At 45.3% G+C, this 15,759-nt stretch overlaps 1 protein-coding gene across 1 annotated transcript in view; it reads left to right on the forward strand.

The window, feature by feature from the left end:
• FAM234B (family with sequence similarity 234 member B) overlaps positions 1 to 14,442 on the forward strand; it is a 28,754-nt gene extending 14,312 nt beyond the window's left edge. The window contains exons 5-13 of the mRNA XM_053405557.1: positions 1,072 to 1,202; positions 2,820 to 2,967; positions 4,625 to 4,766; positions 5,567 to 5,710; positions 7,341 to 7,425; positions 8,232 to 8,387; positions 10,218 to 10,320; positions 11,346 to 11,569; positions 12,056 to 14,442. Of these exons, the coding sequence (XP_053261532.1) occupies positions 1,072 to 1,202; positions 2,820 to 2,967; positions 4,625 to 4,766; positions 5,567 to 5,710; positions 7,341 to 7,425; positions 8,232 to 8,387; positions 10,218 to 10,320; positions 11,346 to 11,569; positions 12,056 to 12,061 (1,139 nt within the window). The 3' untranslated portion in view covers positions 12,062 to 14,442. The remainder of the gene's footprint in view (positions 1 to 1,071; positions 1,203 to 2,819; positions 2,968 to 4,624; positions 4,767 to 5,566; positions 5,711 to 7,340; positions 7,426 to 8,231; positions 8,388 to 10,217; positions 10,321 to 11,345; positions 11,570 to 12,055) is intronic.
• Positions 14,443 to 15,759: the final 1,317 nt, after the last annotated feature.

The raw sequence follows: 15,759 nt of genomic DNA on the forward strand, positions 1-15,759 counted from the left end.
GTTCTGTAAAACAAAGCAAACGTGGCAGGCAAGATCACATCGTGCTTGACTGAATTCAGAGGCAGGATATCTGTGATGGGTCTCTCCCAGAAACCCATGCCAGTGAAATACTCCTGATGGGAGATGCTTCCATCTCAAACTGGTGTCTCTCGCCTTGCCTTGCCATTAAGTAACCTTGGCCGGTCTGGACCAAGAGACAGAAACTTCAACATGTTCTCTTTTCACTACGTAAGGAACACTGGCAGCTGCCCTTATACCAGGGCAGCCTGTGTCTCCATCTAGTCCCTCTCCTGTCTATGCCACCCTTCCCCTGCTGGTACCTTCCAGATGTTTCGGGCGGCAACTCCCACCGCCCCACTAACCATGATGGTTATGTTTAAGTCACCATGGTAGGAGGCAGTGATGCTTGCGAATATCAGTTGCTGGAAACTGCAGGAGCAGAGGGTGCTCTTGTGCTGTGCTCCTCCTTGCCCATTTCCCACAGAAAACTGGTTGGCCACTGTAAGAACAGAATGCTGGACTAAATGGGCCACTGGCCTGATCCTGCAGGTTCTTCTTGTGTTCTTATCCTGGACTCTTGGCCATGGTGGCTAGGTAGGACTAATGGGGGGAGTTGTTGTTACATCCTGTATTTGATTGTCACTTTTCTCGCAAAGGTAACACAAAGCAACTTGTATTAAAACCCAATAAAAACAACAATAAAAACCTAAAAGCAACAATTCAAATAAAATACTAAAAAATATGGCTAAACAAAAAGGCAGGACTACAAGTCCCACTCCAGCAAATGAGGACGCAATATCCTTTAAATTAAGGCAAGAACAACATATAATTGTTTGATTTTCTGGTATGTTGCAGACACGTATTAATGCAAAAATCAAGCCGTTTACAGCACTTTGCTTCTATTTGGTGTCTAGCTGCAGCCTGAGCCTGATAAGCACGATCTGCTTTGGGCTGCAGTTCTTGACATCCAGTGACATTTGTGACATGGCGGTGACTTTGGAAGGATCTCTTCCAGCTTCTCCTTACCTCTGGCTACTGCTAACACTGAAGTCTTCATTTGTCTGCCTGCAGGAGAACCCATCTGGACCCTTGACTCATCCCACCTCCCCAGTGGGACCTTGGCTGCTCCAGCTGTAACTGTACCAGATGTGGATGGAGACAGGGTCAGTGATCTAGTTGTTCTGGCCATCGGAGAAACACAGGTATGAGACATAATCCCATATATGCGGTGGTAAGGTAGGGAACCTGATCTGGCTCTCCAAGCAGTATTTTCTGCACAACCCTGCCAGGATCTGTTGTACTGATGAGGATGCCAGTTGCCCCCTCCCTGGTCATCAGGTCACTCACTTGATTTGGGACAGCAGGCACTGTCTGTCTGCAACGGAGTGCAGTTGTGAGTGTGTGTGGATGAGAGTGTTGGGTGGCCACAACTACTTTGGGTATGTGCTCCTGGAGAGCAGACCAACAGTAAACGTGGCACTTGGGCCAAAAATGGTTAACCACCCCAGAATAAATAATCTTCCATAAATGTGCTTCTTTCCCTGGAGCAAGAAAGCAGACTAAATGAAATGCATTGTTAAGAAGTGGGAGCTGCAACAAAATGTTGCAAACAGCTGTGCTCTCCTCCGGGATACTCCATTCCATTCCTCCTTCCACCTAGTTTTCTGTCCCCTACATTCCATGGCCTCTGAGCACATTTAGTCCTCATTAGCCTGTTTCTGTGTCCTGCCCCCACTCCACTTGGATGGGTTTTTTCTGTATTTTTTTAAACTTCTGCAAATCATGGGGCTCCCCCAAGCCTCTGTTGTGTGTGCTGTATATCAGAAATATGGGGAATGATACCTATCATAGAATTGTAGAGTTGTAAGGAACCACGAAGGTCAACTAGCCCAACCAGGAGTTGTTTGCCCAGCGTGGGACTCGATCTCAGGGCCCTGAGATTAAGAGTCTCATGCTCTACCAACTGAGCTATGACAAAGAGTTATAATTGTTGGTTTGCTTGAGCGTTGATTGCATTTGCATTCTGCCTATCTGCCAAGGCACCCAATGCAGTTTGCAGTGTTAAAATACTAAAATAAATACCGTATTTTTTGCTCTATAAGACACACCAGACCACAAGATGCACCTAGTTTTTGGAGGAGGAAAACAAGAAAAGAAATATTCTGAATCTCAGAAGCCAGAACAGCAAGAGTGAAAGCAGCAATCCCTCTTGCTGTTCTGGCTTCTGTGATAGCTGCTCAGCCTGCATTCGCACCATAAGACGCACACACATTTCCCCTTGTGAGTCTTATAGAGCAAAAAATACGGTAAGTGATATAAATGTAAAGTTGGCCCTCTGGATGGGGTGGAGGAAGGGACAGTCCAACTGGAGAAGGCCCCAATGTTGTCTTGCCTGCCTGCCTGACATGCTTTCTTCCCTCTCAGAGAACAGATGGTGTCGTCCCCCCCTCTGTGTGTGTGTGTGTGTTAGGAGAAGGGGCAGTCTGACTCTCCTGTATACACACTTCTCATACCCATACAAGGCCTCTGCACCCATTGCCTGAGATGTGCTCATCCTACTTTGCCCCTTATCCTATGCCTCCCCACCACCCGCCAGCAGTTCGGCTAATGAAAGCCTCTTCAGATCTTGACAGCTTTAACAAGAATTTGATGCAGGCTTCACTTATGAATGGAAAACGTTGTTGAATGCAGCACCACATGACTGGTGCAGCTTTATGCACAGGGAATGGATGATAGATTGCACTGTGAGGCAAAAAAAGCTCTGTATGCATGCAAATCTACCCTGACCATTCTATGTCCACTTTCTGTCTCCCATGTAGCCCGACTTGTGCTTCATCCTGGTATCTGGTAAAACCGGAATCCCTGTGGGAGGGCCTGTAAAGTACAGCATCAATGGAAATGGAAAACTGATTGGCCCTCAGGCCCACATCAGCAGCCATGGAGCAATCTACATCCTGTTTGGCTTTGGTAAGGTGCCCTATCTTTGTAGTTGATAAATGCATTGGAATTGGAAGAACTGCAATTTAAGGCCCTCTGGAAACCAGTAATCAAACACATGTGGAAGGTATTGAGCGCATGAAATGATGCTCCATAACATTTGTTGCATTTTACATCTGTCTCATGGCCTGTTTTTGTGTGTGCAGTGCACACACATTTTCTGAGAGCTCAAAAGACAATATTTTATACCTGGGAAAACATTCTTCTTCTCCAAATTGCCCATTCTGTGCTATTGTGCATAGAGTATGGTTGCACTGTGAGCACGTTCATACTAATTGGATGTTTTTGTGTGTGATGTAATTAGTGACATTCATCTCTGCAGCACTTTATGGCCTTGTTTAGTTTAGACTCTATTATTTATTTATTTTTCTGTTTCTTTGAAGGCTATACAAATTAACTACAGCAAGTCAGCAGTATTATTTAGTTTATATTCTCTTAAATGTTGGACAGTAGTAAGGCAGCTCCTTCTCTCCTTAACAACAATGTGCTCCCTTTCTGTCAACCTCTTGTTTTGTTTCCTTTTTCATTTTGAAGCCTCTCTGCTATTGGACTGCAAGCATAGAAAGTTTTTGTTTTGTTTATTTTTAAAGAGGGAGGGGAATGCAACACAGCCATCCCTTCGTAAAAAGTCACATCCCACCCCCCGGAACATGTGAATACTATATTGTAATGGGAGTGTGGGAATAATCTGAGCGATCTCTCAAGGATCCCCAACTCTACCACTGCCACCATGCCTGTTTAAAAAGAGGCAGCTAGAATGGGGCAAACCAGTTGCATGAGTGTTGCTGGGCAGGTTTGCTTTGTGTAGGGAAGATTGGTCTGAATGGCTGTCCATTGTATAGCTAAGGAGAGGAGCGGATAAGGGACATGCCAGCTCTGTCTGTGTGAACTGAGACTGCAGTTTGGAGGGACGGACTGAGAGAGGCATAGAGAGTGAGAGAGATTCAAGGGGGCAGAGTTACTTTCTTCAGGAATCATGTGGCGCTAGTGGACCCCCTAGAAATCTAGTGAGGCAGTAATATCTGTTGGAGTGGCTTAAGCTGTGGATATTTTCTTACACATTGTGTGTGAATTAGCTATCATTCACACTTTTGCTCACTTCCCTGGAACCTTGTCACGAGGGGTGGTTAACCAAGTATTTTAAATAAATACTCAGCCTATATTTGCAAACAAGTGCAGCCATTCCAAAGTGCCACTAAGCCCCCAGTGATCTCATTCCAAAGGAAATAGACCTGGAGCACCTGCTCCACCCCTGGAGCTCTCACCATTTGGAGAATTGCAGAAACCAGAATGTGGTTGGATGATGCTTTGACTGTGGGTGTAGAAAAGGTGCATGCATTCTGCTGAGCTGATGTTCAGGTTTTTCCCTTCCCTTTGTGCCTTGAAGACCTGATGTACAGGAGCTCTTTCTGCCAGGGAGACAACACTGAATCCACTGAAAAAAGGTCAGCAGGATTCTCATCTGGTGGCTGGAATATGGCTCAGGCACACTTTGATGAAACATGTGGAAAGGCCCTCATAGGAGTGTCCCTGCAGCAACCCTTGTACCTTCGCCGTTTCTGAATTCGCTTCCTACCTTTGTTGAGATGCATCAGAATTTTAGTCTTTGCTCCTTCCTGTCACCTAGGTAATGTCCAGGCAGTTGCCTTGCGTGATATCTTTGCTCAAGCAAGAAACCGAGATAGCTTCCCACCAGTTCTGCAGCGTGAGGAGCCAGAGTGGGAGAAACGCCGGTCCATCAATTTGTCAGAACTTATTGACATCTACAGGTGAGCTATGATCTCCTTTCCACCGTGTAGAACATAGGCTTCCTGAATCTCATCTCAATAGCCTGTGAATTACTTTGCATATGGAGATGACAGGCTCTTCAGTTAGGTATACCCAGCTGCCAGGAGTGTTTTTCACAGATATAATAATGCCTTGCCATAAGACAAAGGGGTTGAAGTTGATAACCTTTGGTATCTCTACACCTTTTTTTAGAGAACTGTAATTGTTCAAAGTTAAGGAATATTTGGCTGTCTCTGTAGTTCAGCACAGAATGTCTTGACAGCAGAATTCTGTATGCTGTTCCTTTGGTGTGTTGGTGACACACACACACACAAATATGCACATAAAAATGGATTCCTGGATGCCAAGATTCAAACTTAGGGCAAGTACTCTTTGGTGAGAGAATCCCAGCAGAGTCACAAAATATTCAGCAAAGTATGTAAATATAGGCTGTTAGACTTTCTTTAAGATATGCCCTTCTAAGTGAGTTCCAGAATTTCCCTCTTTCCCTAGCATAGGAAAAGACTACACATTTGGTAAGTTAAAAATGGTTTATTTACAAACTCTCCAAAGGTCAGGATCATGTGCTTTTCTGTATGATTATCTTATTCTTTTAACACTGTTTCTTTGTTACGTTGCTTGAAATCTGATGAATTACAAAGGTGTGCTTTGTAAGCTGCCTTGAGTTCATTTGGTGAAAATAGGCAGGGTGGAAGTTTATAAAACAAAATGACTAAATAAATGATAGAATGCAGTAATATGGATGCCCAGTCACTTCACATTTGCTCTCTGCCTCCCCCAGTGGAGGTGTTGAGTTCCTGCAGGCAGTAAAGTCTCCAGATGGTAACTGCAGTGACCTCCTTGTGACTACGGAGCATGGTTTGACCTTGCTGCGGGGACAAGACTTGGAGCCACGCTGGGATCTGAAGCAGCAGCACATTGACAGGTTACTGAGATTTGCTTTTGTTTTTGCTTGGAAGGGCTCTATCCGCAGCTTCTGCATTCTCGTATATACTCCGCCCATACTCCAAAAGTCTGATGGAGGAGGACATCCTATTTGCCACCCTGTCTCTTTCTCCAGATTGGCGATCCACAGCAGTGGAACACCCTTCCCCTGGCTATTTGCAAATGTCCACAACAGAGCATCTCAGAGCAGCTTAAAACTCATTAAGTTGGACAAGTGTTTGATCCCAATGTTTTTACGTTTGCATTTATGGTTGCAACCTGCTTTGAATGGACACTCTGAATTCCATATAAGTAATAAAAAGTAAAGAATGACACAGACACTGTGAAGACAATCCATTCTGGCTCTCCGCTTACTTAAACTACCTAGCCAATCTTCTTGATAGCAGAACCAAGATTAGGGGAGTTCCTCCTTTGGGAAGCCCAGCTGACTGCAGTGAGAGGTAGGTGGGGAATTGCCCCAAATCGGGATTGTTACATGAGTAGTGCAAGACTCCTTTGCCTGATTCAGGCTATTCTCCCACTGCAACTCTGTTGGACACAGCCCAGAATTTTCTGGAGGTCCTTCCTCAGAAGTCTGTTTGGGTGTTGCAGGAGAAGGAGGGGGACGAAGCTGCTTTTATCTCACACAATGTTGACTGCAACCCAGTTGGATCACTGTGGGCCATGAAGTCTATTCAGGACAGCAAGAGTCACAGTGCTAGCAGCATTTGAAGAGGTTTTCGTTTTAGCTTTCGCACAGCTTGGGACATTTCAGTGCACACAAAAGGTTCCGTTGTGCCTGGTCTTTGGGTGAGTGTTCACATGTTCACTACTAGATGATGTGCTCATGTGAAACTGCTGCCACAGACCAGACGCCACAGGTGATAGCTCTCATGCCACCTCAAGCACGATTGTTTTCAACGGAGGCTGCTCTCATGTTTATGAATTAGCCAAATAAGCAGTTTGCTGCAACCAGTGTAGTGCAGATATGAAGAGCACCAGACTACAATCTAGGAGTCCCAGGTTCAGATCCCCACTCAACCATGAAACTCATTGGGTGACGTACTGCACAGCCGAACCTGCCTCATAGCGTTGTTGTGAGGATAAGATGGTGAGGAATGGTAAAATAAAAATACAATTAATATTACAATCAGTGGTAAGCTTCTGCGGAGCTCACATGACAAGGAGAAATTTATATTGGTTTTCACGGACCTATTGGCACATTTTTAAAGGTCTGGAGGATGTCAGGATAGTTAATGAAATGTGTGCATGCAAAGGATGAGGGTAATAAAACTGCATGCTTTCAGGGTGATGAACCAATTACATCAGCTCAGAGTTTTCTCTCATTGTGTATGGTTGGTGAGTAATTGGTTTTGGAGGCCTGCGCTCCATTGTCTGCCTTTTTCCTTCTCTTCTTCCTCTGCTGCATCAACAAATGGTCATGCCCATGCCAGAATAGCACACTTGATGGATGAGCAACCTGATCTCTTTTGGCAAAGCCTGGGTGTGCAGGAATGCAGATGAGTTTTGGTGAAAGGAAGTGTTGCCTCTGAGGGTGTGGATAGGCTCATTTTGGATGCTTTATTTGGCGCTCTCTCATTTTGACAGTTGCTCTCTCCATTTTTTTGCAGCCAGCCTTCCCCAGGCTACTTCAGTGATGATCAAACCTTGGACTTCCTGCTTCAGGCTCAGATGGCAAACAACATCACGAAACAGGTACGTTCACTAGCACTCTAGAGAACAGCAGAGTTCTGTGCATCTTTACATAGAAGAAATCCCAACTCTGTCAAGTGGCGATTACCACCTGGTACATTCATATAGGATAGCAACCTAAGGACGACACGTCACAGTTTTGCTGTTAGTAACAGTATCAGGAGGTAATAGCTGCAAGTAGTTTACAAGTAATGGGCAGGGGGAATTCACTGTTATGGAAGGTGAGGGCCAAACTAGACTATGCATCTTTGCATTTAATGGGTACGTTTTTCTAAGTGCAAATAGCAGCCCCTGAAGGTCAGGGATTGAAAATCACTGCACTTGAAGCTGCTCCCAATGCAAATAGCAACCTCACAGAAGGGATTTTTACCTGAAACACAGTAGATGTCACATCTGATCCCAATAGTCATCAGCCCCTGCCCCCACAAGTCCACACCACTGGTTGCTATTTGCATTAAACAAAAACAAATCTATGCACATTCAACACAAATGCACATTTAAAATTACATCCATTCTGAGCCTGAGTTCATAGATTGAAGTGGACCATTTTGGATTGCAGGTTAGAGGGACCACCTTTTTTGAATGCAGAAAGATTATATATTAAAATCCCTGCTGGATGCTCCTCATAAGCACAATGTGAGAGGGGTGGAAAGCTCTGTGATTTAGGCCTCCAGCAACAGCTAATCTGCTAATAGTGCCTCTGAATATGGAGGCTCAATTTTTAATCCTTGTGATTCCATATCTTATTTTTCTTTTCTCCTTTCCCTGTCTCTTTCCATCTGTTGGACTCTTGGGTTCTTCCTTTTCAGTTGCTAGTGGTGGATGGTAAATCAGGAGAAAAGATCTGGACCTCTGAGCTACCATGTCACATGAAGAAAACAGACGCCCTCTCGGTGATGACTTTGGACAAAAAATCTGTCTTTCTCTTCTGGGCTAATGAGAAGCAGTCTCTCTTAAAAAGCTTGGTAAGTGAGAGCCCAGCTCCCCGGATTAGAGGAGGCATTGTGTAGTGGTTTCGTTTCCGACAAGCAAAGGGGGATGTGGCTTTAGTCCATTGGCCCTGGAAGCCAGGTATGTTTGTGGACAGGCTATGGTTACACAGCCAATGAGGAAAGGCATTCTGCAGGTGCTCATTGACATTTTCCCTTTCCTTTTTGACTTCACATATTTCCAGGACTCAGCCCTCGTCTGAAAATAGGTTTTTGGGTGGCGCTTGACACAGGTTCAGCCTTGTGCAGTACGTGTGTGTGTTTTGATCCTCTTCAATTATCCTGGTGCTCAGATCTGTCATCGGGGAGAGGGCTGCTATTGAACTTACATGCCTGGTTGATTTTTCAAATTCCTGCTACCTCTGTAAGATCCACAAAATTAGAACATTGTCGAACAGGACCTGTTTGTCAGGTCCCACACAGTCTTACTGGGGAAAGCTTTGGTACAGTGTGCTTATGCAAGAGAAGCACACATCACGAAGCAAATGAAACAGTGCTTCTGGGAGTGTTTACAAAGACTTAGGTGAGACCTCCTTGTTAGCTAGAACAAGCTACATTGTGCCTAGAATCTGCTACCTCCCTAGCTGCACAAACGCTTGGTCCATGCTTTCTGCAAAATCTGCATTTGTGCTTGCTTTTCATCCAGCAGCATCCATGTGGCTCTCCGATTGGATTTCTGCATTGTAGCCAAGCCTCCTGGTGTCATGTAAAAGCATTTCTTCTTTGGGTGTAAAGGTCATAGAGAGACTCCGCTCTCCTTTAAGATGTCTCTGCACTGCATTTTGAGAGTATGCAAGAGTCTATGCATAGCAGAAAGATGAGATCTTAGCCTGTGGAGAGAATCACTTATGGTGGTGCCTTCACTTACATTCTCTGATCTCCAGGATGTCTCTTCTTAACACTGGCTGAGTTTTACCTCCCAGTGGTAGCACAAGATAGCTGCAATGAGGATGGAAGACAAGACTAAACAAGAGATGTGTGAGATAACTCTATGACAGGTACGTCCAACAGGTAGAGCGTGATCTACTGGTAGATCACTGGACGTCTGTGGTAGATCACTGTCTCCCCCCCAAAGAAGCCCAACAAGTTTGGTTCCCCCTTTTTTGCCCTGCACTCCCCCAAAAATGGGGCTTTCCTCATCTCTAAAAAGAGCTCAACAACTTGGACCTGAACCCCCCAAAAGGGGGTAGATCACTGCCAGTCTTTAATTCTGTGAGTAGATCGCTGTCTCTTGGGAGTTGGCCACCCCTGCTCTATGAGATAAAGCAGAAACCTTTCCTGGCACCAGTTTTCATTTAGTTCCCACCTTGAAAATCCGCTGAGTTCTACTGGGTAAGATCAATATTGTCATCCATGTTAACTTCCATGAACCAGTGCTAACCAGCATGTAAACTGGCACTCCTGAAAACATAGGTAGGTATAAGCCTACACCAGACATGGTCTCAGACAAATTACTGCCTCCCAGCTTCAGCTCTGTAACTTTTAAGAGCGTATCTAAATCACAAACAGCTACTGTAATTCTTATGGTTTCCCCCAAAGAAACCTGGAAATTGTAGTGAATGAAAACAGTAACCTTGTACTTCTCACAGGCATTGTAAAGCTAAGGGAGAAGATGAACATGCTTTGGTGCAACTTCCTAAGTGGTAGTGAACATGCCGTGGGCTGGTTTTAACTGAAAGTTAAGAGGAGTATGATTGCAATGATGACAAATGCAGTGGTTGAGAGGCCCCCGCGATAGAAAGCAAACAAACCCCAGAATTTTGCGGAGGAAATGGATGATTCATGACTTTGTCGTTGTTGTTGTAGGAGCCCAGCCCAAGAGTTCACCACCTTTATCTCCTTCATCCCAGTTTCCCTACAGTCCTCTTGGACCTGAGCAACACAACAGGCACAGTGACTGCTTCGTCCAGTAAGTATGCACAGGTGTAGGGAAAAATAAACACACACAGAGGTCCAAGTAGATCAGGCATCCCCAACCTGTGGCCCTCCAGATGTTTTGGCCTACAACTCCCATGATCCCTAGCTAACAGGGTCAGGGATGATGGGAATTGTAGTCCTAAACACCTGGAGGGCCAAAGGTTGGCGATGCCTGAAGTAGAGACTTAATACCTTCCCAATTTATGGTGGGTAATGGTGGTTCTCTGTTTTCCTTTCTAGCTTGCTCATGGGGCTTGTTAAAAATTGTTCCATGTATGCCTACAACTTGGCTGATAGCCTATTAATAATAATAATTATTTATTTCTACCCCACCCATCTGGGTGGCTCCAGCCACTCTGAGAAAAGTGGGTTGTGTAATTTCCCCCTGTCATCTAAAGCAGGGTGAGGAACCTCAGGCACTAGGGCTGAATGCAGCCCTCCAGACCTCTCGGTCTGACCCTTGCAACTCTCCCTAGAGACACGCCCCTTTCCCAAGCCATACCTTCTCTCTCTTGGCCACACCCCTCACCAGCCCTGCGCCACACTCTCAGGGAGTGCTTTTGCCTAGGTGGAATATGTCCTCTTGCTTGCCGAGGTGGAGGATGGTGGAGCACGTGTGTGTAAACCTCTGGTTTTTGTGTGGAAGAAAACAGCCTCGTGTATAAAGATAAAAGTCCTATCCATTGCTCTCCTTTTGCCCCTGGTCCACCTGCCACTGACATGCGGCTGGTTTTCTAATTTTTATATTGCACTTGTAACTTGCCACTTGTAACCGTGTTCGCTAGAGCCAGAAATGCTGGTTGTGGCTGCAACCTTCATATCAGGTTCTGCAGAGACATTTGTATTCATTGCAGAGCTCCACACCGCAGAGCACTGTGATTGGATTTTTTCCTATAAGTAGAAGCCAAGCCCCTGCACAGTTAGAAATAGCCAGTGGAAGTTAGCCTGGTCATCTGATCTGAATGCAGTTAATTGCTTAATTTGTGAGCACATCCCTTTTCCCTTTGCATCTGCCAGTTGGAATCAATGATCTTCAAAAAGACGCATTTTATATCACCGTGACCACAAGCCCCACCTCTGAGCACCAGCCAGGGTTTCTGTCGGTCAGTAAACTCCGCCTGAGGTGGGCCCTGATGACGCAGAGCCGAGAGGTACCCCTGAAGGAGAGTGACCCCAAAATCAACCGCGGGGAATTGAGACGGTTTCTCTCCAGGATCAAATTTACTGATTTTGCTCACAAGGTGAGATGATTTGAAGAGGTCTTTGGTAAAGATGTGCACGTGAGAGGGAGGAGAATCAAAAGGGCTGCCCTTTTGCAAAGAAAGCGAATAGCGATGTCTGATGGGCCTGCTGCTTCTTTCCGAAATGAAATGATTCTCACAACTGATTCTTTTTCCCCTGGTTGCACAAATCACAGCTAGATTCAAGGCTAGATATGAGGCTAATGCTAGTGACTGATGCCAAACCCCGATGTAGGGAGATGCTGGGCACACTCTTCCCTTGCATGGGGGCCCCCCATGCAGATTCTGAGTCAGTAAGCCTTTGTGGGCTCCCTCCAGCCTCACTCAGCTTGGTGCAAAGTGAGAGGAGGTCCTGTCCCCCTTCCCTCCCCCTGACACACTGTTGCTGTTCTCATTGATTTGACTGTGCCTCACTTAAAGCCTGCAGAAACCTGCAGGCAGCCTCGCTGTGCCTGACTGACACCCATTTTCTCCCTCTCCCCCCAGTTCTAGCCATTTGCTTCCTCGGGCTTTCTGAGCAACGTGACAAAACCGTGGGCCTCGATCTCAGCAGGCCAAGGTGGTTAGCCAGACTTCGTGATGCATTCAGTGAGTTAAGGAAGGAGCCTGAAAGACTAGCTGCTGCTCACCCTTGTGAATGGCCACCTAGTGCTGGGAGGCTGGACTGGCGGAGACCCTCTGGCATCCTGACTTGATGGAATGCTGCTTGACCTGTTTGTTGCTGCTCCCTGCCTACATATTTCCTTCCGGGTAGATTGAACATACAAATTTATGCAGAGACACTAGAGTGTGTGTTTGTGTATATATATGTGTGTGTGTATATATTTATATATTGTATTTTTAATTTATGAAGTGTTTCAGGAAGCTCCTACTTTATCTTAAATGCATAGCAACGTACTCTGCATAGTGTGGCCTTGGCTCATAATTTTCATCCTTTTGGGTTCTTTCGGTTCTTCCTTCTCTTTTGTTTTAGGACTGGGCAAAGATGACCCATGGCTCTCAAAGATGGAGTACAGCTCCCATCAGCTCCAGCCAGAGTGGTCAGGGATGTTAGGAGCTGTAGTCCAACAAGATCTGGAGGGTGTTGGGTTATGGTCATTGCTGTGTCCCATTCAGTTCTTCCTCTCTCCACCCCACATCTCCCTAACCTGAGAGGCATTGTGCCCTTTAGTGCTGAACGATTGCATACACTCCTACCTTCGGTCAGAGCCAGGCTGGGTTTGGTGCTGTTTAACTAAAAGTCTGTGTCCCATTCTCAAATCTCCCCTTTTCTGAACCGTGCTAGGATCACCTGTTCGAGGGTCTACCATAGTTTCGTATAACCAAAAGATAACAAAACTTCCATTGCAGTGCTCGTGTAGATTGTCTGTAGTGGCAAACAAGCAATGCCTGAAACATTCCATGGGCTTGCAATGCCCCATACTTACTGCAACCCTACTAAGTGTTGTCTCTTTTCAAGAAGGGTTCCAACATCTGCACAAAGATGTACGATTAGCATTGAGCTCTGCCTCTGGCAAAAACAGACCAGCAGGTGTTGTGACCAAGTCACTAGGAATACCCAGTTATGATGTTTATGTTTAGAAGCTATTGTTGGCTAGAGTATACATAGAGCATCTTATGGGAGCATCTCTTACCTAGCAGAGGGATGTATGTTATATACATTCTCCACCCTATGGAACAGGAGTTTGTTTAGATAGGCTTATCTTTACTTTGTCCACTGGATTGTGTCCAAAACTAAATTTTCTCCTGAATGTGTTTAGTCTGCCCAGTATTCTGATTGCAGGAGAACCTCAGGCTGTGTTGTTATAGGCAGCTCTGTGATTCATCGTTGTATGTGGGAAAACCAACTATGTTCCTGGAGCAATGCACAAAAGCTTTGAAACAGCTTCTTCATTAACACTCCCTTCCCTGTGTTAAAGTTGTCTAAGATATTCCTCTTTTCTAGCTGGGAATAAAAGCCTGTTCAGCTGTTCAGATTTCCTCTCTTTTTGCCTGTTGGCAAAAATGGTTTGTTTTACATGGCAGAAGACTCCTTCACTCTTTCAGCCATGTCCCATAATTCAGTTATGGTACTTTCTTTAGCCATGAAATTAATTAGAGCAGGAGCAGTCTGCAATCTGATGTACTTGACTGTTGCTCTGCTGACTGCTTTTGCACTGCGAGATTCAGCTGCAACTAGGAGGTAGCAAGTCAGAGTGAGCAAGTTTTCACATCCTTGTTGTAAAGTTTCCCTTCCCTCCACTATATTTTCCTAATGATTAAACCGCTGATGCTGGATCGGGACTAGCGCTGTGGTAGCAGTGAGGGAGAAGCCACTCTTGTTGGCTCCACACAAATTACAACCTGTACATAGCCATATTGCATCTCTTGTAAATGTCTCTTCTTCATAAGCTTTCATCATGATACCAATCCCGGAGGCAGGGCCTCATCCCACCTTTTCCCTTTTAATCCCTGAGCTTTTGAAGAGTTTGTATAAGTAGAACAGGAGTCTGAGTCTATACTTTTCTAAATACTAGCACAACGCATAGCACTTGTCTTCCCCCTGCCGTCTCCTAGGCGTGGCCCTTGCTTAGAAATAAAGGTATTCGCTCAAGGCATACAAATTGGTTCTAGAGTTTCCTCAGTAGGTAGAACTCCCATGCTCCTCAGCCCTAGCTGGCAAATGTTGCAACATCACTACTTGAAATGGTACATGCCCTCCATTGCGTCCTTTAATGCGTCCACTTGGTTTGTATTGCTTGGTGACACTGGGCCCTCCATAATGTGAATTCCCCCCCCCCCCATGTCTTGTGTGCACTTTAAATAATGATCTTGTCTGTATATTATTTGAACTGTGAACCATGATGGGATAAATAAAGATCATGTACAGCACATTTCTGGTGTGTGACTTGCTTTTCCTAGCATCTTTGAGCGAATTGAAGAGGACTCTGGGAACAGAGTGAATTTGATAGCATCTGGCAAGAGTCCTGCCATGAACAGATGTACAGAATTTTCCTGGTGAATCCACCATGGTGAGCATGCGCACTGCACTGTGACACCTACACAGACTTCTGCCCAGCCTTTGAGCAGAATGGTGCATGCTGCTGATTGGCTAGTCTTTGTGACCCCTTCAGGGACTGGCCCTGCTTCTCATGGTACCCTTTCACGCAAGTAAGGCATCAAGAGGGGGAGAGAGAGGGAACCATCTTTGGAGGGAGATTGGGTGACTAAACATGAATGGAGGCACACAGGTGTGGGAACGTCTTCCCATTCTTGTCCCTCGGGAATGTCGTCTTTTTGCTCTTTTTAAGTTTTGCCTTTTTAACCTGCTTTTTATTTTGTTATCTGACACTGGTGTTTTACATCTATGCCACTTTATTCATTGCATTTAGAAGTTGTGTCCATAGTTTTTTTTAAGCTGTTTTCCATGGCCTTGTAATCTTCTGGTGAAGGGTAGTTAAGAAATATTTAAAATAAATACATTTGGAAACTCTCTTGATTTTAAAAATGGGGTTTATCGGGATGTTTTGGGTTGAAACCAACCAAGAGAATTATTAAGCTTTCTTTGCACCCCCCCACTCCCTCCTACCTGGATCCAAATCTTACAAAAGTTATGATGGTTGGAAATTGTAAACAAGCAAAGAATCATTCATTGTGGAGGAGCTGCTCATTCAGAAGTTCCAGGGTTTTTATTAAACAGGAATTTGATTTATTATGATCCAAATGCTGGCCAGCGCTGCCATGTTCCAACAGATCAAATTAGTCAGAGTGGACCTCGCTGAATCTAAGGCAGGGATGCCAATGCCTTCTTCATACACCTGCATTTGGCATCAAGGTTTACCACCCTGCAATATTTCCCTCCAGAAAAGTGATTTACAATCCCAAATAAGCAAGGAAATTCGATTGTGCTGTTTAATTAGCATACCAGCTCCTGGGCACATTGCAGTTTCCTTTGCATCAGGGTTAGATGCCGTCACTCTCTTCTGCGGTTCAACATCTCAAGGTAACACTTCCTGCTGTGTAGCCGTGTTGAGCTTCAGTGCCCTGCACCTCCTCAGGATGGCCAAGCTGGATGTGATGGTACTCCTGTGGTTAGCTCTTGCGTGCCTGCTGTCTTCTATTTTTAAAGTGGCAAGGATACTTGGGGGACAAGGGTGGTCCAGATGGTAATCGTAGCATGGTGGGGTGGCTTTTGCTGCTGCCACCGTCAC

Source organism: Podarcis raffonei, chromosome 10 (genome assembly GCF_027172205.1).
Source record: "Podarcis raffonei isolate rPodRaf1 chromosome 10, rPodRaf1.pri, whole genome shotgun sequence".
Classification (NCBI taxonomy): domain Eukaryota; kingdom Metazoa; phylum Chordata; class Lepidosauria; order Squamata; family Lacertidae; genus Podarcis; species Podarcis raffonei.